The 24,790-nt window shown below is 51.3% G+C and overlaps 1 protein-coding gene across 1 annotated transcript in view; it reads left to right on the top strand.

The window, feature by feature from the left end:
- The window catches only part of FBXW8 (F-box and WD repeat domain containing 8), a 57,165-nt gene that overhangs the window by 11,751 nt on the left and 20,624 nt on the right, over positions 1–24,790 (top strand). The window contains exons 5-7 of the mRNA XM_053279832.1: positions 13,154–13,311; positions 20,319–20,515; positions 22,568–22,777. Of these exons, the coding sequence (XP_053135807.1) occupies positions 13,154–13,311; positions 20,319–20,515; positions 22,568–22,777 (565 nt within the window). The remainder of the gene's footprint in view (positions 1–13,153; positions 13,312–20,318; positions 20,516–22,567; positions 22,778–24,790) is intronic.

Genomic DNA, 24,790 nt, shown 5'->3' with positions numbered 1-24,790 from the left:
GGATGGCCCCCTGGTTCTGACTAAACTCTCACACACCCCTCCCCTTCTCCTCGATAGGCTGTTGACCAGTTATCGCTGCCCCTCCCTCTGGATAGGACCACAAGGACTTGATTCTCCCGGGCTTTCTTCCTTGTTGGGAGATGCCCACCTTCCAAGCAGTTACTCTAACCGAGGCCTCTTCGTCCCCCCTCAAGCCTCACTGTCGCTCCCGATCCGATGTTCCAGAGCTGAGATGAAAAGTGAGGGCCATCAAAAGGAAATTTGTCCGAAGGATAGATAGTTAGATGGTGCGCAGCCTGAGGACATAGTAAGCTTTCGAGGGTGTCGCTCTGTGCTGGAGTGCACGTTTTGCATGTATGGAATTCCATGAAAACTGGCCCACATCTGCTTGATCCTAACTGGATTGTGGTCTGCATTATTAAGGAGGCTGAAAATGCCAGCTTCTAAATGCAAAGGAGAAGACTTGGCATGAGGACATAAAAGGGAAACAGGAGCCTGGATCAGGGAAAGCGTCCCTGAATTATCTAACTATATTAGAGCTGAAAGCGTTGATTGACCCAGTGTTTCTCAAACTTTTTGGAGTCAAGGACCGCTAAATTCTTCGTGCAGAGTTTCAAGGACCGCTACATTCTTCATGCGCAGTTTCCCGGACCAGCAGTTAGTAAAGGGGTTTCAAGTCTGTCTATCTATCTATCTGACTTCTATACTGCCCCAAACTTGTATCTCTGGGCAGTTTAGAATGAAAATAATATAAGCATTAAAATAATTAAATTTGGAATCTTTTGCAAACATGGAATATTAGGGGTTCTTAACCTTGGGTCCCTCAGTTAAACTCCCATAACCCCCAACAACAATGGCATTTGGCCATTATGGCTGGGGATTATGGGAGTAGAAGTCCACCAACGTCTGGGTACCCAAGGTTGAGAACCCCTGAATCTAAAAGCCTGGGTGAACAAATTTGTCTCCAGTATGTCTTCAGTATGTGCGGGGTGGTGGTGGAGGTGCTTCTGATTACTCAGTGGAGAGGGGATGTTGGGCCATTAGAAAAATTCAAAAGCTACATGGGGCCAATGAAAACAACATACAAGCAAGCCCCACTGATGCAAGAGGGAAACAGCGTTCCCTCTCAAGGCGCCTCGACCACAACAGGCAGCTGGGTTTCAATCAACCAACCTTTGGCTGCAAACAATGAGCATGCAAGAACCAGCAGCCCTTCAAGTGGCGCCCACTGCCATACCTTTTCCTCCATGCCCCTGCACCGCATAGTTTGAAGCTGTAAAGATAGGGAATAAGATAGCTGTAGGAAGATCTCAGCAGCACATGGAGGCAAGGCACAAGAAGGGTCCCATGCTTCCGTGATACTCTTCCTCTTCCATGCCATGTGCAAAATTGAGGAAGTGAGTGCCTTGATTTCAGTTGGGGGGGGGGTGTTGACTCCCAGTCAGGGACCGGCACTCAGCCCTTCGGGGACCGGCAGCGGTCCAGGGACCGGTGGTTGAGAAACACTGGATTGACCCATTGATTGTGGGATGTAACCTGTGCCTTTAAAAAAATAAATAAATGGGGCATTGCTTCTGCAAAAGGGTGTTGGTGGTTTATGAGATTGTGTTGAAAGATCTTCTCAGGGCTGGAGAAAGTTAGCCAGTTGCCTAAGATGCTGCTGCTGCTGCTGCGGTCTGGGGATTTGGAATATTTCGGGGTTTGTTTTTGCAAGGTTGACTCCAGGAAAATCGGAACCTGGCTTGGTGGGATTTGAAATGTTCGCGATTATAGCTCTTTGAATTTGAGCGCGTGGTTTGGTATATTTGGCCTATCCTTGGATTTGGGTGTTTGACTGTGACGATTTCCTGCCAAACCGTAAAATATGAGAAAAATAAAGCATTTTAGACACCTTTCCTCCTCAGTAGCAGAAGGGGTTGTGACTGTCTTGAGGGAGTGTTCTTCAGCCTGAGACATTTCCTGCTCTTTTTGTCCAAGCCCTCCTTTCCCCTGCTTGCCACTGAGTTCCCTTAGCCCCCGCCCACCCACTTGTCTGTTAATTGTGCTCCATGAACATTCTGTTCCTTTGAGTTACGTTGGAGCAGTTTGGGGTGGTATGTTTTTGTTTTTTGTTTAAGCCTCCTTACATCCTCCCCCCCCCCCCCAAATCAGGTTTTGTAAAACCGATATATCTGCAGGTTATCCTGAGTCTGCCAGTATCTCCCTCTCACCTGCAGCTGCTCTGGTTTCACATTCATAAGGATCATAACATTTCCACCTCTTTTTGAAATGGATATAAGATGCATGTAGCCATGATGGTAGTTAAAGGCAAATGATGCCTAGTTCCCTGTATTCCTGTAGCAGCATTTATACTGTGGTTTTAGATATCTCCCTTGCACTGCTCTTTCAGAGTCCCCCAGGGACATTTCTTTGCTCCCATGACAATACATCCGTTCTATTTATCACCTCAATTGCTTTATCTGCAATGCAAAGTTTAAAAGGTTTATTCCTGCAGGTCTTCTAGTGCCATGAACCTTATTAACCCTGTTTCTTCTCTAAAAAACACAGAGGTTTTCGAGAATGGATGTCCCCTGATGATCGCTAATCCTCTTACCCTCATCTGGCCCAGTACATGCAGCGTATTAAGCAGAGGTCTGAGAGATTTTTCCTCCCGCTTTCGCAGCCTCTTGGCCCCCTCAGAAGCTGCGGCAGCAAATAAAAGTGGTGATGTCATACGAGCTGTGAAATTGGCTCCGCTCTGCCATAAATCAATGTATGGCATTTTACGGCCAACACTTCATTTTAATGATAACGTTTTTGTAGAGTAGGATTAGAGTCAATTGTCTGTTATTTTATTTTATATCTATATCTATATATCTATATCTATCTATCTCTCTCTCTCTCTATATATATCCCCCCTACCCCATTAATGCTGGATCCTTTGAGTGGCAGAGAGAGGAAGAGAGCACTGTTCTTTCTTTCTTTTCCATTTTCCTTTTTTGTTCTTTTTGCGGGATGAGATGTTGCGAATTGATTGTCTCCAGCTAAAAGCGAAGTTGGTATTGACTGTGCTTTTTCAAAGGTTTTAATTTTCTCCTCCTCCCAACATTGCATCCAGTTGCAGCTGCCGTGAGCCTTTCTTAGGTATTGTCAGTTGGGGATCCAGGTGCGTGCTTGACCCCAGTCTGGCGGAAGTTGGTGTCTCTCCAGTCTCGCTGGAGAACTATTGATCTGTGAAAAGAAGCCGTGCTGGCAGGCGCCATGCACGGGTTCCACAACTGCTTGGCACGTGTGAGTTCTGCACATTTTGCTCATCTGGCAAAGTTCATCCTGACACCACTCTGGACTTCATCCTCAGGGATTTCTCCAGCGTTGAGTGGGATGCATCGGGCGTAGCCACTATTGGGTGACCAGGTTCAAAGAACCCGGGCCGCCAGCCCTCAGGGGCCGCGCCTTGTGGCCCCGACAAACCCCACCCCCCGCATCTGACGTCAGATGTGTGGGTTGGGGGGCTGGTTTAGCTCCCAAGTGGGGCCACGCGGCCCTGTTTGGGAGTTAAATGGCCAGTGCTGCACTCACAGTGTGGCCAGGAGCTGCTTCTTGCCGCACTGCGAACACAGAGCTAGCCCCTGATTGGGGCCATGGCCAGTAGAGGCTCTCCCTGCCTTCAAGGCCAACATTCGCTGGCCTGGATCTAACTCCTACGTGGGCCCGTTGGGGAGCCAGACCATGCCCCCTGCATCTGACGTCAGATGCCGGGGAGTGGCTAACGCCCGCGTCTGAAATCAGACATAGGGGGCGGGGCGAGTGGGGCCGCCGCTGGCCTGGCCCCGCTACTGGGATGCATAAAATCAGAGACGGAGGTCATCACAGGGCTGCAAAATAAGCATGAGAACAAGTGGACATAAGAACAGCCCTGCTGGATCAGGCCCAAGACCTGCCTAGTCCAGCATCCTGTTTCCCACAGTGGCCCACCAGATGCCGCTGGGAAGTCCACAGGCAAGAGGTCTGTGCATGCCCTCTCTCCTGCTGCTGTTGCTCCCCTGCTACTGTGATTGAGAGGCATCCCGCCTCTGAGGCTGGAGGTGGCCTATAGCCCTCCGACTAGTAGCCGTTAATAGACCTCCTGTCCTCCATGAATGTGTCTAAGCCTCGCTCAAAGCCATCCAAGCTAGTGGCCTTCATCACATCCCGCGGCAGAGAATTCCATAGATTCATCCACGTGCTGTGTGAAAAAGTGCTTCCTTTCGCTGGTCCTAATTTCCCTGTAATAAGGAGATTGCCGAGCAGATAACTCTCAAATTCCTCAAGCGAGCAAGAAGCGAAGGCAAAGGGCAAGAATATCGGGGCTGGGGCCGGAGCATCTGCTGGGCATACCTGTGCAGCCCCTTCCCCTCAGGGGCACGTCCTGCAGCGCTCGCATGTCATCACCCATCTGAATGCAAACCAAGGCAGACCTTGCTTAGCAAAGGGGACCATCCTTGCATGCTGCCAGAAGACCAGCTCTCCTCCCCAAGCCGCTGTTGAGTTACCCAGAATCCCCAAACATCAGTGATTAAAAACACAGCATGAACGAAGGGACCAGCATCCCGTTTCTGTGAACAGCCGGATGTCTGCAGAAAACTCACAAACGAGGTGTGAGGGCAGCAGTCCTCTGTCTTGAGCACCTGGCTGTGGAAAGGGGTGCTGCCTCTGAGCCCGGAGGCTCGGTTTGGCCACCTTGGCTCAGAGCCCCTGATGGGTTTATCCTCCATGTTTCTGTGGCGAGTGTCACGGAGGCTGGCTTCATTCCTCCAGCTCTCTTTGTTTGGATGCTTGTCCTTCAGGAGCTGTTGTTGCCACCGAACCAAGAAAGTATCACGTGGAGTAAAAATGACCTAATCGGAGTTTTAGAAAACAACATCACCAGTTGTATACAGCAAGAAGGGAAGAAGTGACTGCACAGGTATGCTTGAGCTTAGAGAATTAGCAGGGCTAATTATAGCACTCCGTAATGGCAGGAGAGGCCTCTAGGTGTATTGCCAAACAGCCTTATTGTACACACACACACACACACACACACACACACACACACACACACACACACCCCTAGGAAAGTGGCTGTGATCAGAAACAAGCTTCTCTTATTTTATCTCTGTTTGTTGTCGTGAGGAGTGTTGCTGTTTGGGGGATCCCCCAGGCAAGGCGGCTGCACTCCGCGGTGCACTGGTGACGCTCGAAAAAACACAAACCACATCCCTTATAGGGTCCAGTGGCTGGTGATATCCAGGAAGTGCTGCCGGAAACAGAGTCAGACCCTTGGTCCGTCTAGCTCCGGGGTTGTTTACTCTGACCGGCAGCAGCTCTGAGGCACAGGTCTTTCCCAGCCAGCCCCGCTTCCTGAGTTCCACCTATCCCGTCAGAGTAAACAGTCCTTCTCTAGACGGACCAAGGGCCTTCCTCTCCTTAAGGCAGAGAGTAAGCAAGGAAGGTGGACAGCTTGCTTTCCTCCTTTCTGCTCCGAGAGAGAAGGCATGCGGGTCTCCGTTTCTGTCTCCAAGTGGTGACCCCTCTTAATTTTCTTGCAAATGTTAAAACGAATATCCACATCATTGCTCTGTTCCATCGGCTGGCTGTCCTTCTCTCTTGGCAACCGTATGCATATCAACAAGTAAGCGATTGTGTCTCTTCGGCAATGAATTATTGTGGGGGGGGGGGAGAGAGAGAGAGAGAGACCCACTTTCTGCAGGTGGGAGAGATCTGGTGGGGGGCAGCCCGAGGAAGGCGAAACAGGTCCCCACCCCAAAGCAGACCTTTTATCGGCGCCCCCGAGCCGAGCTGCTTACGGCAGGAGCGAATTGAGACTTCAAACCGGGAATAAAAGAACAACTTGAGCGCCCATCTGCAGATTATTTCCCTGGCGCCTGCTAATTCCACAATGCCGGGTGTCCTTGAGAGGGCTCCATTTTGCAGCTCCACTTTGCATTTACTAAGCGCGCTGGGCGGGGGGGGCGGCTTTGTATGGCTTTTGAAGCCCCCGGCGCACGCGGAGAGGGCTCGTGTCGCTCGGAGCCGCTCATCCGAGGCGCGCCATTGTCGAGGGGCTGGTTGCGTGCGGCATTGATTGGGAATGAGGTAACCACAAACACAGCGGTCTCGAATGGAAAGGAATCCAAGGTCTGACCCAGAAAACAAGCATCGTAACCGCCGCGCGCAGAGTGTTATTGATAAGCACGCGCCTGCCTGCTTGGGTTCGCTGATGTCAAGCCATCGGCACGAGGCCCTTTGGAGAGGAGAGCTCTCGGCCGCTCGGCTCAAGTTGCCATCAATCAATCGGCGAATCTTGCCATCTCCCGGTTCAGTGAAATGGTGAGGGGGGCAGGCTTGGAAGTTTGTTTTTTCCCCCTCCGCTGGGGCCATCTTCAAGGGCCCCTCTCCGACTGTCTCCCTTGGCATTTGTCTATGTATTTGTCCTGTGTCTCGGTGGCCTGAAATGCACAGTCTCTAGGCCGGGGCTCCGTGGGCAGGGCGTCGGTTCTGCAGGCAGGTTCAGTCCCAAGAGGGGCCGATCGAAACGGAGACCTGCATGCATTCGATCCCTGAGCAGAAAAGTGGGAAGAGAGGTGGATAGGTGGAGATGGACAAGCGGCCTTAAAGAGAGTAAGACCGTGGTCCGTCTAGATCAGGATTGTTTACTCTGCCTGGGTAGGTGGATCTCGGGTAGCGGGACTGCTTTGGAAAGTCCTCTGCCTTAGACCCCGCAGAGCTGCTGCCAGTCAGAGTAAGCAAGCCGGGGCTAGCTGGACCAAGGGTCTGACTCTGTTTACGGCAGCACTTACTGAATGCCACCAACCATTGGCTTCTAAATTCATCACTGCCAGTGAATGTGCCGGGGTCTTTCAATATTCTAAGGCCCCTCAGGACCCTCTGTGGGGGCCTTTCAGTAGTTTAGTTAAGGGCAGCTTATGGGGTCCCCCCCCCACCCAGGCAGGGCTGGGCAGGGCTCCTGTCTTGCTGATGGAGTTGTAGCTTAGAGAGAGAGAGAGAAAATCTGTTCTGCCTGCAGATGGTTCCAGGTTCAGACCCCAGTTGGGCTGGGGGAAACTATTGAGGTTGGGGTTGTAGCTTCGAGCGAGCGAGCGAGCATCTGTCTACAGGACTCCTGGATTGACCAAGACATTTGGAGATCGCTTCTGGCGACTACCCCAAGATTGCCTTCCTTCCCCTCTTCTGAATAGAACTTGGCTACTTGCAAAATTCTAAACGGGGGTCTTAAAAGGCCTTGAATCAAATTTAAATACATATTTTAAAATCTGCGCCAGCAGTAGCTTTGTTAAATCACTTTCTGTAGTCTTAGATGTGGAAGATATATATGTCTCTGTGTATTTATGAACTGCATGTAATATTATTTATTATCTATACAATCCCGAGATCCAGATATATTCATTTTGGATTCTCCTTGGATTGTTTCCCCCCAGAAACAAATCTCCGCCCAGTGTGTTCTTTTAGAATGGGAGCAATATGCCCCATCAGGCACTGTGGATAAGACCCGGGCCACTGTATTTTGTCTGAGCTGGTCTCCGGGTATTCTTCAGAGGCAAAACAATACTTCCATATCCCTACTTGCTGAAGTGTAGTAGTTGTAGTTCTAGGTCTGGTCATTTATTTAGTAGCTGGATGGGAGACTTCCAGGGAACTCTGTCTGTCACCCCGAGCTCCATGGAAGAGGCAGGGTAGAAATCCGTATTCTCTCTATCAGGGATTCCCAGGTGGTGTTGACTACAACTCCCATCATCCCCAGCCAAAGGCCATTGCAGCGGAGAATGATGGAAGTTGTTGCTAACAACATTTAAGTGTCTCCACTATTGGAGGCTTGGAAAATGCTGATTTAAGAGGGATTAAAATTCAGAGTTCCCAAGGGGATCTTACTATATCAACCAACTTCTGCGTGAAGTAAACCTCCAGAGCTTCGGATCTTGGCTTTAGACCTGTCCATCATTCCTCTTTTGCTAAAAGTAGTTCTCTTCCGTGCACTCTGGTGCACAGACTGGGTCATCCCGGCCCCGACCCCCTCATTTTACAGGTCACCTTTCTTGGCAGCGAAAACAGATGACATCAGCGGTTCAGTCAGGTCAGGTTACCGGATGGACGAGGGGGTTGAATTGCCCCGAGTGACAAGTGGATCCCCTCCCACCACTGCCTAGTGAAAGGGAGCCACTCAGGTGAGCCCACTGAGAGAAAGGTGAGCCCCGGCTTTCTGCTCGGGTTCCCTCGCTCCTCCCGGCCTGACCATTAAGAGATTGGTTTACCCGTAGCTGTCGCCCGGTGTGCTTTTAGCCCGAGAAATCCCCTGGGCCCTCGAGGAGGAGGAGGAGAGCTGGTCTGGTGGGAGCAAGCATGCATGGTCCCCTTTGCTAAGCAGGGTCTGCCCTGGTTTGCATTGGAATGGGAGAATTAATGTGTGAGCATTGAAAGCTATCGGGCTACTCTGGGAAGAGCACCTGCCTGCTTGCATGCGGAAGGTTCCAAGTCCCCTCCCTGGCATTTCAAGTGTTTGAAACCTTGGAGAAGCCACTGCCAGTCAGTGTAGACATTACTAAGCTAGAGGGACTGATGGTTTGACTCAGTATGTGGCAGCTTCCTATGTTTCCGTGCACTGGAAAACTGCAGTGGACAGAACTCCCAGCACACAGACAAACACGAAACCTGGAGGCAGCCCATAAACCGTCAACACTAACAGCCATAGGAACATAGGAAACTGCCATATACTGAGTCAGACCATTGGTCTATCTAGCTCAGTATTGTCTTCACAGACTGGCAGCGGCTTCTTCAAGGTTGCAGGCAAGACTCTCTCTCAGCCCTATCTTGGAGAAGCCAGGGACGGAACTTGAAACCTTCTGCTCTTCCCAGAGCGGCTTCATCCCCTGAGGGGAATCTCTTCCAGTGCTCACACATCAAGTCTCCCATTCATATGCAACCAGGGTTTGTCCTCCACAAATTTGTTTAAGCCCCTTTTAAATCCATCCAAGCTGGTGGCCATCACCACATCCCATGGCAGAGAATTCCATAGATGATGTATGGGAGGAGAGCTGGTCTTGTGGCAGCAAGCATGACTTGTCCCCTTAGCTAAGCAGGGTCTACCCTGGTTACAAATGAATGGGAGACTAGATGTGTGAGCACTGTAAGGTATTCCCCTTAGGGGATGGAGCCGCTCTGGGAAGAGCATCAGAAGGTTCCAAGTTCCCTCCTTGGCAGCGTCTCCAAGACAGAGCTGAGAGAGATTCCTGCCTGCAACCTTGGAGAAGCCGCTGCCAGTCTGTGAAGACAATACTGAGCTAGATCGACCAGTGGTGTGACTCAGTATATGGCAGCTTCCTATGTTCCCTGTGTGTGGTGTGGAAAAGTCCTCTTGGTCCTAAATTTCCTGGCAATCCATTTCATGGGGTGACCCTGTCACAAGCCCCCCTATCACTAGTTAGCTGCTTTTTAACTTGTGAGGGTGCTAGTTGGCAGGCCGAAGAACGATACGCCAGTTCCTCCTGCCTCTCTTCTCAACCAGCCAAGGAACCCGTTTGTCTGTTCTGGAGTATATGCCCTCTCCTTCCCGCCGCGAGAAACCCACAGAAGACCGCACCCGTGCTGGCACCCAGCGAAAAGGCTGAAGGAGTGAATCCTCTTCCTGACGGCTTTATTTTGCATGTGTGTTTGTCAGCTTGCGTGCAGAACTTGCAGTTGTACTTTGCGCAAACGCTAATTAGACAGCCATCAACACTAGGGGCCAAAGGCTCCCGCACACTGCAACAGTGATCGCTGAGTCTTAATTGGCTGAGTCGCATTGTCATTAGGCAATGATAAGGACATCTGGGGCTCTGGAGAGAGATTGATTTTGGCTTCGCTGGCCAAACTTTCTGTGGCTTTCCAATGTTTTTTGGGGTGGGTTGTTTTTTTTTTTTTTTTTTTTTTTTGTAGCCGGGAAGTTGCCAGCCTCTTCAGCACCACTTGGTTGGGACAGCGCCCAACTCCACTCCGCCTGCCGCAGAGCTGGCCTGGCACCCTCCACACAGCCTTTGTTACGTTCCGCCTTCCGCTCCCAGTCCTGTGAAACGGGCTTAAGAAACTGGCAGGCAAGAGAGGTTGCTGTTATTTAGGCCATTGTACAATTCCTTGTTTTATGATTGATTGACGAAGTGCCGTCAAGTCGGTGTCGACTCTTAGCGACCACATAGACAGATTCTATCCAGGATGATCTGTCTTCCGCTTGGCCTTGAAGGTCTCTCAGTGGTGCATTCATGGCTGTCGTCATCGAGTCCATCCACCTTGCTGCTGGTTGTCATCGTCTTCTCTTTCCTTCAGCTTTTCCCAGCATGATGGACTTCTCAAGGGAGCTGGATCTTCGCATAATGTGTCCGAAGTAGGATAGTTTGAGCCTGGTCATTTGTGCCTCGAGTGAACATTCTGGATGGATTGTTCCATTGGTTGATGATCCATTAGATCAGGGATTCTCAACATTGGGTCCCCAGATGTTATTGGACTTCAGCTCCCATAAACCCCAACCAAAGGTCACTGGGGCAGGGGATTATGGGAATTGAAGTCCAATAACATCTGGAGACCCAACATTGAGAAACCCTGCATTAGATGATCCATTGGTTTGTTTTCTTTGTTGTTTTCCTGGTCTCTTCAAAAGTCTTCTCCAGCACCCAAGTTCAAAAGTGTCAATACTTTTTCTATCTTGCTTCTTCAAAGCCCAGCTTTGGCATCCATAGAGTGTCACGGGAAAAACCATTCTCTGAACAATTCTAATCTTTATAGGTGGAGACACGTCACGGCATCTAAATATCCTTCCCAAGGTCTTCATGGCAACCCTACCAAGTGCTAGTCTGCGGCGTATTTCTTGACTGCTGAATCTTTTACTGTTGACAGTCGACCCTAAAAGGCAGAAGCTATCCACCAGTTCAGTGTCTTCATTGTCAATTCTGAGGCTGGTGGCTGTACCCGCGGTCATTAGTTTAGTCCTCTTTACGTTGAGTAGTCCCATTTTTTCCACTTTGCTCTTTGACTTTCATTACTACCGTAGATCTCATCCGCATTCTCAGCTGTCATCCGCATTCTGAGCCAAACCAGGTGGGAGGTTTGTAGCCATGGGACGTGGCAATGGACACCAGCTTGAATGGCTTTGAGAGGGGCTGAGACACATTCGTGGATGCATGGCCTATCAAGGGCTACTAGTCTGGAGGTCATTGGCCACCTCTCAATACCAGTTGCAGGGGAGCAAGAGCAGGAGAGAGGGCATGCCCTCACCTCTTGCCTGTGGGCTTCTCAGAGGCACCTGTTGGGCCACTGTGGGAAACAGGATGCTGGACTAGATGGGCCTCCTTGGGCCTGATCCAGCAGGGCTGTTCTTATGCAGAGAGGCCTGCCCTCGGAATGCAGCTTGGGTGCGTGAGTCACTTCCACACCTGTTTTCTGTTCTCCTAGGCAAAACCGGAAGCACCTTGCAGGGAGAGATGCTTGATCGAAAGCAGGGCTGCTCAACTTCGGCCCTCCTGCAGATGTTGGCCTACAACTCCCATAATTCCTGGCTATTGTCCACTGTGACTGGGGATTATGGGAGTTGTAGTCCAAAAACAGCTGGGGGGCCTAAGTTGAGCAGGCCTGATCTAAAGGCACATGAGATGTGTGAGTGACTTGTGCCTTTCCCTCTCTCCCTTCAGTACTTCCATGTAACACCCAACGTTTCCTTTGGAGACGAGGCGTTATTTCCTAAGCTGACCTGCCTGTCATGACCTCTAACCGGAGACCATCTCAGACAGGGAACCTTCACATAAGAAGCTGCCTTATACTGAGTCCAGTTGTTGGTCCTTCCAGCTCAGCACTGCCTGCTCTGACTGGTAGCGTTTCTCCAAGATGTCAAGCAGATGGGCTTCCCTTCGCTGGGGGTTTCCAAGCAGAGGCTTGGAAAAGGCCGCCGCTCAGGGACGTTGCCACAGGTTCCTGCCCTAAGCGGGTGGTCGGATTAGAAGACCTGCCAGGGTCCCTTCCAGCTCTAACCTCTTCTTCACCATGAGCCCAATCGCCCGTTAAGATCATCTGGAGAGATTCATCTGTGGTTGCCACCAGGTCGTCTGGCGGTTCTACTCGGGGATGGGCCTTCTCGATTGCTGCCCCTGGGCTTTGGCACACGCTCCCTGTTGAAATAAGAGCCTCCCCATCTCTGGCAACTTTGAAAAAGGCACTGAAGACATATTTATCCATCCAGGTTTTTTAATAGGTTTATAGCTTTTAATACTCTGAGTGTGTGGTTTTAAATGATTTAATTGTAAACCGCCCAGAGATGCACGTTTGGGGTGGTATAGAAGAATGTCAAATAAATAAATAAAGTAATAAACATGCAACTCCATAGAAGAGAAGACTAAAGGGGAGATGTGACCGCTGTCTTTAAATGTCTGCCATGTAGAAGAAGGAGCAGATTCCTTCTCTTGAAGAGGAGAGCTGGTCTTGGGGTAGCAAGTATGACTTGTCCCCTTAGCTAAGCAGGGTCTGCCCTGGTTGCATCTGAATGGGAGACTAGAAGTGTGAGCACTGGAAGAGATTCCCCCTGCAGGGGATGGAGCTGCTCTGGGAAGAGCATCGAGGTTCCACGTTCCCTCCCTGGCTTCTCCAAGAGAGGGCTGAGAGAGACTCCTGCCTGCAGCCTTGGAGAAGCCGCTGCCAGTCTGTGTAGACAATACTGAACTAGATGGACCAACGGTCTGACTCATTATTTCAGCTCCCTATGTTCCTATGTTGGTGCTTCTGCGGGGCAGGACGACAACAATGGGTTGGAATTCTAAGAAAGGTAAGGTTGAATTGATTACAATCTAAGGGAGCAGATTCAGGCTAGACACGAAGGAGAATTTCCTAGCTGTGGGACCTGTGGAACAGCCTGCCTCATGCAATTGCGAGCTCTCTTTCACTGGAGGATTTCAAACAAAGGCGGGATAGCTGGATGCCGTAGCAGATCCCTGCACTGACGCACTGAGTACGGGGTTGGACTATAGGACCTCTGAGGTCCCCCCGACTCTAAGATTTCACGACCCTGGCAAGCGGTGTCTCCGACCCAAATGCCTGGCCTTCCTTTCTGACTGGAGGGCCGCATTGCCCTTGGTCTCCCTTGACTCCCGAAGGGCTTGGAACGAGTCCCCGCTTTCTCTTCCAGATACACGTCGGGGGATGTGAAGCTGTGGGATACGCGCACCTGGGACCACACCGCCCCTGTCCTGGAACTGGAGCCCGGCGCGGCGGAGCCTGGAGCCCAGCCACAGGCCTCCTTTGTGAGAATAAACAGCTCGCTGGCCGCCGCGGCTTACGAGGATGGTAAGTTAATGGCAACTCTTCCCGAATATTGTTTTTTAAAAGCTCTCTGGAAATGAAGCAGCTGGGCCCGGCTCTTTGTGAGAGCGGCTTTAATCCTCTCTGCACACACACACACACCCCGTGTGTGTGCTCACACTTGCTTTTATGTGGCAAAGTTGGCCAATAACCCTGGGTGCATTAGGCGGCCTTGGAACACGCTGCCCATTAAAACGGCGGCTTAATTCCTCCTGGGCGGACGCTCGGGGTAGCGGTGCCAGGCAGGGGCCCAGCCAAGCTGGACTTCAGCAAGCAACTTCTTTGGCTCTGTTTTTCTTTCTGGGGAAGGAGAGTAGCCTGGGTGTTGCTTGATGGGTCCCAGCCTTGCCCCGCCGTCTTTCTCGGCTTCTCTTTTGTCGCCGTCTCCCCACTCGCCTCCCTTGGGTTGCTGCACACATGGAGAACAGGCAGCAGAATTAAGTCGGAGCTGCTTGTGAGTAGCCAAGGGAAAGGCCAGCCTGTGAAAGGACTGCATGTCTTTTTTCTGGTGGCAACAGTCCTTCTCCTTCACCTCCTCCAACACTACCTCCTCCTCCACCTCTTCTTCCTCTTCCTCCTCCACCTCTTCCTCCTCCTCCTCCACCTCTTCTTCCTCCTCCTCCACCTCTTCTTCTTCCTCCCCCTCCTCCTCCTCCACCTCTTCTTCTTCCTCCCCCTCCTCCTCCTCCACCTCTTCTTCCTCCTCCTCCACCTCTTCCTCCCCCTCCCCCTCCTCCACCTCTTCTTCTTCCTCCCCCTCCTCCTCCTCCACCTCTTCTTCTTCTTCCCCCTCCTCCTCCTCCACCTCCCCCTCCCCCTCCTCCACCTCTTCTTCTTCCTCCTCCACCTCCTCCTCCACCTCTTCTTCCTCCTCCTCCTCCACCTCTTCTTCTTCCTCCTCCTCCTCCTCCACCTCTTCTTCTTCCTCCCCCTCCTCCTCAAACTACTTTGAGATTTTCTTTTGCTGAATAGTGGTGTATAAATATTCTTCATCATCCTCATCCACATTGAATGGAGATCTATCCAGGAGAACCGATTTGGGTAGATCAGGGTCCGAGGACATTCGTGGGTGATGAGTCTATCAGTGCCTACGGAGAGCTGGTCTTTTACTTTATTTTTATTTAATTATTTAATGGATTTACCACTTTTCATTAGAATGATCTCAAAGCAGTTTACAATACTGCATAGTAAAAATGCACCATTAAAATACAAAAAGTAGAGCTATTCATAGAAATATAAACATAATCTCTATTTAATATTTTCTAAACCTCTATTAAACAATTATGCATAAACAGAGCAGCAGCAGTAAAGAGGTTTGTGTAAAAAAACACAACCAACAACCCGCCAACTAATCTCATTTTAAAAGCTTGTGTGAAGAAACATGTCTTTGCTTGTTTTCTTAAAACTGTGGTGGAAGCTGAGAAGTGGATGCTCGCCAGGAGAGCATCACAAAGCCTGGGGGCCATGACTGAGAAGGCCCTGTGTGCTCGGCAGCCGAGCCTCTCTTACCATCAGCATGCTGAGCACAGCTCCCTCCGATGATCTTGTCAAGTGGGCAGAAACCCTTGGGAGCAGGCGGTCCTTCAGACAAGGCTTTAAAGGTCAAAACCAGCACCTTGAATTGGACCTGGAAACAAATTGGTAGCCAGTGCAGCTCTTTCAGAACAGGTGTAATATGCTCTGAGCGTCCACCCTGGTTGCATATGAAAGGGAGACTAGAAGTTTGAGCACTGTAAGACCCTTAAGAGATGGAGCTGCTCTGGGAAGAGCAGAAGGTCCCAAGTTCCCTCCCTGGCAGCATCTCCAAGACAGGGCTGAGAGAGATTCCTGCCTGCAACCTTGGAGAAGCCGCTGCCAGTCTGTGTAGACAATACTGCGCTAGATAGACCAAGGGTCTGACTCAGTATACGGCAGCTGCCTATGTTCCTAAGCCTGTGCATCCCAGTTGCAGGTGAGCGGGCATGTCTTCATCTCCGGGTTGTGTGGCTTCTCAGGGCATCTGGTGGGCCCCTGTGGGAACCAGGGTCCTGGACTAGCTGGGCCTGGGGCCTGATCCAGCAGGGCTGTTCTTACGTAAGGGCTACAGAGAGGCCCCTCCTTGCTCATTCCTTTTTAGAAAGCTCGTGTGTGACTTTTGTTGTCCAACGGAAACATGGCCATTTGTGCAGCTGTGTCCCGAAAGGGCAGCCAGATCTTGTTGGGTGTTGATTATGTACGTAATGTTTGAATGTGCAAAGTGCTTTCCAAGGCTTTTAGTCTGCGTTGCCCTCGTAACACTCCTCCTGGGTAGTTCATCCTCCTTGCCAGCTGAAGGACAGAAGCCCAAAGGCACCGGGTGATGCTATGGCGGGCGCTGCTCCTCTTGAAGCCACAAGTCTCCCTGTCCAAGACCACTGAAATAGGCCATCCTTCGGTCCTTTAGGAGAGAGAAGATGTGGAGGCTTCCGGTCTGAATATTTAGATCGTTCCTGAATCTAGTTGTGGTCGGGGTAGTGGGACTGGAAGAGGGGGTGAAAAGGCTGTGGCTGCCTGCCTTTTGCACTCATCTTGCCCTGCCTGGCTGCCTTTAGGGACATGGGAAGCTGCCGTCTACTGAGTCAGACCCTTGGTCCATCTAGCTCAGTATTGTTTACACAGACTGGCAGCAGCTTCTCCAAGGTTGCAGGCAGGAGTCTCTCCCAGCCCTATCTTGGAGATCCTGCCAGAGAGGGAACTTGGAGCTTTCTGCATGCAAGCAGGTAGATGCTCTTCCCAGGGTGCTCTTCCCATCCCCTGAGGGGAATCTCTTACAGCGGTCCACACTTCTAGCCTCCCGTTCATATGCAACCAGGGTGGAGCCTGCTTAGCTAAGGGGACCAGTCCTGCTGGCGACCACCAGACCAGCTCTCCTGCTCTCCATCACGGTCCCATCATGGTGGGATTTGTAGACTGACCTCATCATCTGGGGATCCAGGCTAGGAGCTCCTTGACCAACCAAGGAAGAAGATCAACAACCATTTCCCTCTCGATTACGAATGGATTGCGACCACTCTATCCCCCCACCCCCACAGAATGCTGTTTCTCTGCTCTCGCTCTCTCTTTCCTTGTGGTGCTTTGCTTTGTGTGCTGTCAACACAGCAAAGCCATCTGGTAGCGTTAGGTGGTCGCACTGCCAGCGTCCTCCCTTGAAGCCCCTCTCAGCAAATCCGTTGACACAGCATTGTTCTCTCCCAGTTCAGCAAAGCTCAAGCCGTGATGCCCTCGGCAAGGGAGCCTCCGCAGAGGAACCAACAGGCACTTCCTGTGTCTTCACTGCCTGCCAAGTTGAAGGTTGTCAACTTTGCCGTCTGTAGAGCAAAGAGTTCTGGGGAATGGCCGGGTTCTCATCCCTCCCTGTTCTGCTTCCAGCCCCTACAGTTATCGTCAGTGTGTATAAAAATCATGGAGATAAGCATTTCAGGGAATCTGGAGTCTAGAGGCCATGAGTGGGGTGCATGGAGAGGGAGAGAATTGTCCCCTTTGCTAAGCAGGTTCTACTCTGATTTGCTTTTCCGTGGGAGACTTGATGTGTGAGCACTGTAAGATATTCCTCCCTTAGGGGATGGAGCTGCTCTGGGAAGAGCATCTAGGTTTCAAATTCCCTCCCTGGCAGCATCTCCAAGATAGGGCTGAGGGAGACGCCTGCCTGCAACCTCGGAGAAGCCGCTGCTAGCCTGGGTAAGCAATACTGAGCTAGATAGACCAAAGGTCTGACTCAGTATATGGCAGCTTCCTATGTATGTTCTGATGTGGATGGTGTTATGGAAGCTACTTTTCTCTCAACCCCTCCCTGCCCGCCACTGTATGGGGATAATAGTACTTCCCTGCCTTACAAGATGGTTGTGATAATGTATGTAGAGCAAGCTGTAAAGGGAGGAGAGAGCTGGTCTTGTGGCAGCAAGCAGGACTTGTCCCCTGAGCTAAGCAGGGTCCGCCCTGGTTGCATATGAAAGGGAGACTAGAAGTCTGAGCACTGCAAGATATTCCCCCCCTTAGGAGATGGAGCCACTCTAGGAAGAGCAGAAGGTTCCCAGTTCCCTCCCTGGCAGCATCTCCAAGATTGGGCTGAGAGAGACTCCTGCCTGCTCTAGATTCCCTGCTCTAGATTCCTTCTAGCTGATGGCCACCGTCTTCCCCCCACCCTCCACCCCTGAACATCATGACGTCATGCATTATCCCTGCCCCCCCAAATGGCTGAAATGCCCCCCACTTCTGCAGCATGCAACTGGGACCATCGACGGGGGCGGGGGGGGGCACATTTCGGCCTCTGTGTCCTGGCATCTGCTCCTGCGTAGGAGGTGGGTGGGTGGGTGGGTCGTCCGTGCTGTTTGGGCTCGCTGCATAACCTTGCCAGCATCCACCACAGAGGGGCCAGACGTGCAGAGATGGAAACTCTGCCAGGCCGCCCTGACCCCCGCCCTGCCGGCCCTCCGCCCACACCTGGCCCGGCTTGGCAGCGAATCCACAGTTGTGATGCTTGAATTCCAACTCGCCGGCCTCCCCCCCCCTCCTGCCCTTGTTTCCCATTGTCAGCACTGGCAGCCTTCCAGGTTGATTCCCCCCCCCCCTTTTCTGAACCACTAATTGCCTTCCACGTTGCCTTACCGAAATGAATCAAATCAGGACGCTTTTCCTGGAGCATTAGAGGGAGCCGGGGAAGGGGTGGCTGGGTAAGGAGCAGATGCTGCTAATGCAGGGGCTGGACCGGCGGGGGGGGGCATGCCAGGGCTCCATCTGCTCCATGCTGGGCTGGCTCTGGCGCCTGGCCATGACTTTTTTTGGGTGGGGGGGGGCCTGTTGGCTTTGACCTGCTGCCCTCGTGTGTTCTGAGTTTGCACCGCAGGCGTTTGCTGGTCTGGTGGTCGCAGGCCTGAATGGTCCCCTGAGCTAAGCAGGCCCCCCCCCGGTTGCGTATGAATGGGAGCCTAGAAATGTGAGCGCTGGGGATGGATGCTAACCCCTGCTAACTGGGCAAAGAGGCACCTTTTCAACATGGCGATTCCCTGTATTTAGCAGGAGGAGTGCAGCTGGCCCTCTCCGGCCACAGCACAGCACCCTTCCGGTGACTGTTGCTGGTTTCTCTCTTAGGTTTCTTTTGAGATGGTGACCCCTTTAGGGACAGGGGACCCTCTTTGTTTGTTTGTTATTTCTCTATGTAAACTGCTTTGGAAACTTTTGTCGAGAAGCGGCATATAAATGGTTGTTTTTCGAGATCATCCAAGGAGCATTTATTGTTGACTTGGGGACTCACTTGAGCTGTGGGTCAAGTGTATGCAGCTGGTTTCCTGCCGCATTTCGGCACTCCCAGGGCCCGTTGAGGAGCCTTAACGCATTTTCCTAATGCCTGGGCAGATGATGGTGGGTGTGAATCTCCTCCCCGCCCGCCCCCAAACCAGCTTTGCAGTTATTTACCTTTCAAAGAATTAACATAATGACCGTGGTGTCTCCAAGTAAATTTGGAAGAACCCTGCGCCGAGTGTCCTACGACTCCTCCGGGGCCGTTCTCGCTGGGACGCTTGCTTCTTGATGGGAGCCTAATGGCAGTTTTGGCTGGCAGCGCGCGAAGAGCGGGGGCTCATTGTTTAGGCAAATGGCAGATTAATTTAAATATGCCTCCCTAATAAAAAACCAAAATGGCTTCTGTGATGGCTTTCGCTCCCAGGATGAAGAGCATAAAGATTCAGAGGGAGGGCCATTAGACGGCTCTCGAGATTGCCGGCGCGGTTTCCCGGCGCGAGAGTGCTTTTTGGGCACCGGAATAATCCTTGCCGGAGTGCACATAAATATCCGTTTAAATTTTTGCGTGGAGGCCTGTTTCATTACCGCACGCTTGCTTTGCTTCCTTTGGGAAGAGGGAGAAGCATTTGCAAGCCGGCGTGGGTGCCCTGACTGCTGGGGCTTGATCCAGCTTCCTAGGAAGACGCTTCCAGCGGGGCTGGGAGTATAGCTCAGTAGTCACGGATGGCAGTCCTGAGCTGTCTGGTTGGACTCTGTATACCCTCACGGCTGCTAACTAGGCAAAGAGGCACCTTGTTAGCGTGGTGATTCTTTATTGAGCAGGGGGAGTGCCTTACTGTGTTAATTACATGCTTCAAGCTTTCTTTTCATATAGCTTATATTTTAAATTGATTGCGCTCCATAGTATATTTTAAATATTTTGTATTTTTTAGATCCTACTTCACTTAATCTTAACTGTAATATCATTCTCAGTCTTAGTAATGCGTGTAACGTTCATTTTCATAATAACCTGATTGCCCTATCCATTGTACTGTATTATAACCTGTGCTGGTCTTAGACCATAATAAAGATTGTTTGAGCAGTGGGGGAGCAACTGGCCCTATCCATCCCCAGCACAACATCCCTCCAGTGGCTGTTGCTGGTGTCTATCTTAGGTTTCTTTTTTTTTGGATTGTTGGGAGCCCTTTGGGGACAGGGAGCTTAGTGGTGACAGGGGACCCTTCTCTGGGGCTGCCCCAGGGTTTTGGAATGTGCTCCCTGCCAATATAAGAGCTTCTCCGTCTTTGGCTGTCTTCAAAGAATTGCTCAAGACGCACCTGTTTTCCCAAGCCTTCTGTTACATCTATTTTTAATACTGTTTTTGTTGTGTTTTGTTGCTTTAAATGGCTGTACAATGCCTTGGATTGTATGAGCTGTGATCCCCTGCTAACTGGGCAAAGAGGCACCTTTTTACAGTGGCGATCCTCTTTATTGAGCTGGGGGAGAGCAACTGGCCCTATCCGTCCCCAGCACAGCATCCCTCCAGTGGCTGTGGCTGGTGTGTCTCTTCGGTGTCTTGTTTAGATGGTGTGCCCTTTGGGGAGAGGGAGCCATTTTATTGATTTATATCTATGTCAACTTTGTAGACTTTGGGAACTCCTGTTGAAAAGCGGTCTCTAAATATCCGCCGTCTTCGTCTTCCTTAGGCAAAGTGTGACGAATAAGTCAAATCACGTTTGCCCTTTTCTGCTGTGCAGGGACAGTGAAGGTGTGGAGCCTGCTGGTTGGCCGTGAGCCCATCCACTGCTTCCAGCACAACCAGAAGATACAAGCGGTGGCCCTTTCCGCCGAAGGAGCGATGGTAGCAACCGCGTCCGCCTTCCAGGTCAAAATGGAGGGTGCAAATGACAAGGGATACTGGGAGACGGTGGCCACGTTTGAAATCCAGAAGCTGGTGAGTGTCTCGGTTTTCCAGAGCACACCTTGATGCCTGTGCCCTTCCGTTGTGGTTGGACTACGGCGGCCATCATCCCCAGCCACCAGTTGCCAGGGGTGATGGGAGTTGGAGTCCAACAGGCCGAAGTTGTGCAGCCCTGCCGTAGCCCCAAGGCCCGAGGGTTTGGTCTGTGTCCGTCGCCCTCTCTCAAATCCAGCCTCTAGAACGGAAACCCTTTGCCGTAGGAGCTGGCTGTGAATGTACGCCCGAGAAACAGAAAGATTGGAAGGGAGGAACAGCCAGTGAAGGAAGCAGGCAAAAGAAGCACTGGAGAGGAGAAGTCAGTCTTGCTGTGATCAGAAGAGGAACATAGTCATCCCTGGCCAACCATGGTTTCACCAACCGCGGTTTTTGCGTATATGCCAATCGGAAATTGTGACAGGTCTTGTCAACCACGGCCCGAGTATCCGCGGATGGTGATTTGGGCCGGGTTCAGCGATTTGGCAGCTTCAGAGGTTTGATCTGCTCATTTCTCTTGCTGACTTTGTTGTCCCTTGCCAATTTAAATGCCTTTGAGTGATTTGCGGGGGGGGGGGGGTGTGTGTGTGTGTCAAAATATTTCTAGAGGTTCAATCTGCTTATTCTTCTTGATGACTCTTGATGATATTACAGGATTTTTTTGGTGATATTTTAGCTTCTTCTTTTCTTGTATTTTTTCCTTTATTTTTAGGTCTTGGGGGGGGGGGGGGAGGTCATGGTTCCCCTGACCCCGTTTCCCATAGGCTGTAATGCCTCGGCAACCGCAGATTTGCCAACGGCGAGGTTTTCCCAGAACGGAATCCTAGCAGTTGGCAAGGGATGACTGTAGTGGAGAAGGGAGGAAGCGACGGTTGGGTCAGAATTCAGGATGTTGACAAATAGCCCTGTTCAGGCATGATGTGGTGCCTGCATCCAGATGTCTGCCCACTCATACAGGCGTCTGTGTGAATGACTGTACCTGGATCCAGGCCCCTCAGATGCACAGACAGGAAGTGTCTTCCTCGGCCTGCACTCAACTTGTGAATAACAGAACCTGGGTACAGTGCTGTACCTGTGTACACTGTACCCAGATTGTACGGACGTAATGTGTGGACAAGGTTGAAGTCTGAGCAGGATTGGAGTTAGGATTTGCAAAGTTTGAAAGGGTCCTGTCCAGTCTGTGACAGCCCGCCACTGCCGTACCCTTTCGTGAAGGTAAGTGGGAATGAGTAATCTACTGAGTCAGACCATTGACCCATCTAACTCAATCTGCATGACGTCTTCTCTCCTCCTTGACCTGATTCCGCAGGGCAATCGGTATGTTCTTAACAGGGGTGGCAGAAGGCAAAGAGGAAAGGGCGTTGTATTGATACTAACGGATCATAAGAACATAGGAAGCTTCCATATACTGAGTCAGACCCTTGGTTCACCTAGCTCACTATTGTCTACACAGACTGGCAGCGGCTTCTCCAAGGTTTCAGGCAGGCGTCTTTCCCAGGCCTACTGGGAGATGCTGCCAGGTAGTGAACCTGGGACCTTCTGCATGCCAGGCAGATGAAGTTCTACAACCCTGAGCAATTGCCCCCATCCCAGGTAAAGGCTTCCTGCCTAAATGTGTGAGGCACTCTAGAAAAACGATTTCTGAGTTTTTCAAGTCTTCCTTCCAGGAGGGAGAGGAGGGGGAAAGGCAAACACAAGCTGAAAACTTTTGGTGGGAGTTGGAATATGTGATCTCTTACTATTACTGCTAACTCTATATATTGTGAAGAGTGGATTTGTTTGTGCAAAATAAAGCCATCCCTCGCAAAGGGCTTGCAGTCTGTAAAGAAACACAAAGGTAGGCGCCAGCAACAGCCACTGGAGGGGTGCTGTGTTGGGGTTGGAGAGGGCCAGTTGCTCTCCCCCTGCTGAAGACAAGACAAGAGGACCGCCATTTGGAAAGGTGCCTCTTTGCCCAGTTAGCAGACAGGGTGAAAAGTTTGCTAAGACTGAACTCTGGGGAGGTCAAAGCGTGTATTCTTGCAGTGTCTGAAAGCATCCACTCTCTTGCAGGTCAACGCCCTCTGCCTGGTCCCCCGGCCCATGGGCTGTCCCATGGCAGTAGCGACTGCCGAAGAAACGGTTTACCTTCTGAAGGCAGGCGAGCCAGAAAAGGTCCTGCACTCCGTCTACGGCCAGCCGGTCACGTGCCTGGATGTCTCGGCCAGCGAGGCAGCGTTTGGCGTGAAAGGTTTTGGCTGGTTGATCAACGAGACCAACAAGGTATTTAAGACTTTGGATCTCTCGAATGCTGAAAGTGGGGAAGCAGGTTTCCTCCTAAAGGCCGATTGAGTGATGCCCGTGCATAGTCGACTCTGTATCGTTTGTTGCTTCTGTAGTGCTGGTGCTGTGGAAGTGAGCATGAATTGCCCCCTTTGCGGAGCAGGCCTGCCCTGGTTTATATTTGGATGGGAGACTGCATGTGAGAGCTGTAAGAGATTCCCCTTCGGAAATGGAGCCGTAACTTAGTGGGAAAGCATCTGCTTGCATGCAGAACGTCCCTGGTTCAATCCCTGGCAGTGTCTCCAGGTAGGGCTGGGAGAGACTCCTGCCTGTGAGCTTGGAGAGCTGCTGCCAGTCAGGGTAGACAGTGCTGAGCTAGATGGACCAAGGGTCTGACTCAGTATATGGCAGCTTCCTATGTTCTTTTGAGGAACGGTTGAAGAAGAAAAGGCTAAGGGGGGAGGCTTGGTAAAGAAGGCTAAGGGGAGATGTAATAGCTGTCCTTAAAAGTCTTGAAGGGCTGTCGCCTAGGGGGAGGAGAGGGCAGAACTGGAACCCAGGGCTTTAAATGACCAGGAAGCAGATTTAGGCTGGCCGTTAGGAGGGATTTCCTAACTGCAAGAGCTGTTTGACAGCAGAACGGACTACTTTAAGGTGGACTCCCCTTCGGTAGAGCTTTTCTCACCAGGGCTGGACGCCAATCTGTGAGGGATGCCGTGGCCGATTCCCACACTGACCCAGGGTCCCTTAAGAACAGCCCTGCTGGATCAGGCTCAAGGAAGCCCACCCACTCCAGCCTCATGTTGCTCACAGTGGCCCACCAGTTGCCTCCGGGGAGCCTGCAGGCAAGAACTGAGGGCATGCCCCCTCTCCTGTTGTTGCTCCCCTGCAACTGGGATTCAGAGGCATCTCTATTTATTTATCTAGCATATTTTTACACCGTCCAAAACCCACGTCTCTGGGCGGCTCACAACCAAATATAAACAGAAAGTAAAACATTAGCTAAAACCAAAACAAAAAGTTTAAAACGCCGCAACAACTTAAAACTTTCAAAACAATATTTTAAAACGCCATTTTAAATGAGGCTGGAGGTGGCCAATCGCCCTCGGACTAGTAGCCATCGAAAGAGCTGTCCTCTGTGAATTTACCTAAGCCCTTCTTCAAGCCATCCAGGCTGTTTTGACTTTGTCACCACACCTTGTGGCGGAGAATCCCATAGGTTGACTATGCGTTGTGTGGAAAAGTGCTTCCTTTTTGCCAGTCCCAAATTCCTTGGCAATCCGTTTCATGGGATGACCCCTGGCTCTAGTGCCATGCGAGAGGGAGGTCATCCCATGAAACAGACCGCCAAGGAATGTAGGATCCTATGACTCCACGAAAGCCAACGGCAAGAATTGAGGAGTCAGAGAGGAATCCTCGGTGAAATTTGCTCTGTGGCTCACCCTGGCTTGAGAGTCAGCCAGGAATTGTGGAGGAGAAGGAACCGGGGATAAACCCATTCCCTGTGGCGGAATCCCAAGGGGGTTTCCAGCTCCCTTGACTCCAGCCCACTTCCGTACACAAAGCTAGGACATATTCTGTGATGCAAGGCAGAGGCGGGTTGAGGTGCGGTCTCAGGACTGCTGATTATGACGGAATGGAACCTCTTCCCCTCGCTGAGTCATCGCAGAAGGAGCCGGAGCTCTTGTACAGTAGCAAGCCTCTAGAGGGAACCGTTTGCCTTCCCACAGTCCCGACTGTAAGCCTTGCCTTGGATATACCTCCCTTCGGAGAGAGTTCTGGCCACCAGAATGTCTCCCCAGTGCTCTCATCCCGGTAATGTGACTTTGATTCGAAAGCGTTCAGGGTCTGGAGGCATTTAGAAGCCTCTTCACAAAAGCTGCACACTGACCTAGAGCCTTCCTGCTTTGTTTTGCAACCTTTAGGCCGCCTTCTCTGCTAACCCTTTCCCCCCCTTGCCCAGGTCCAGGGAAAACAGTCGTCCAAACGTGAGGGTGTCCCAACAACAATCTG

This window comes from Hemicordylus capensis, chromosome 15 (assembly GCF_027244095.1).
Source record: "Hemicordylus capensis ecotype Gifberg chromosome 15, rHemCap1.1.pri, whole genome shotgun sequence".
Classification (NCBI taxonomy): Eukaryota; Metazoa; Chordata; class Lepidosauria; order Squamata; family Cordylidae; genus Hemicordylus; species Hemicordylus capensis.
This window is presented reverse-complemented; position numbering and strand designations above follow the sequence as displayed.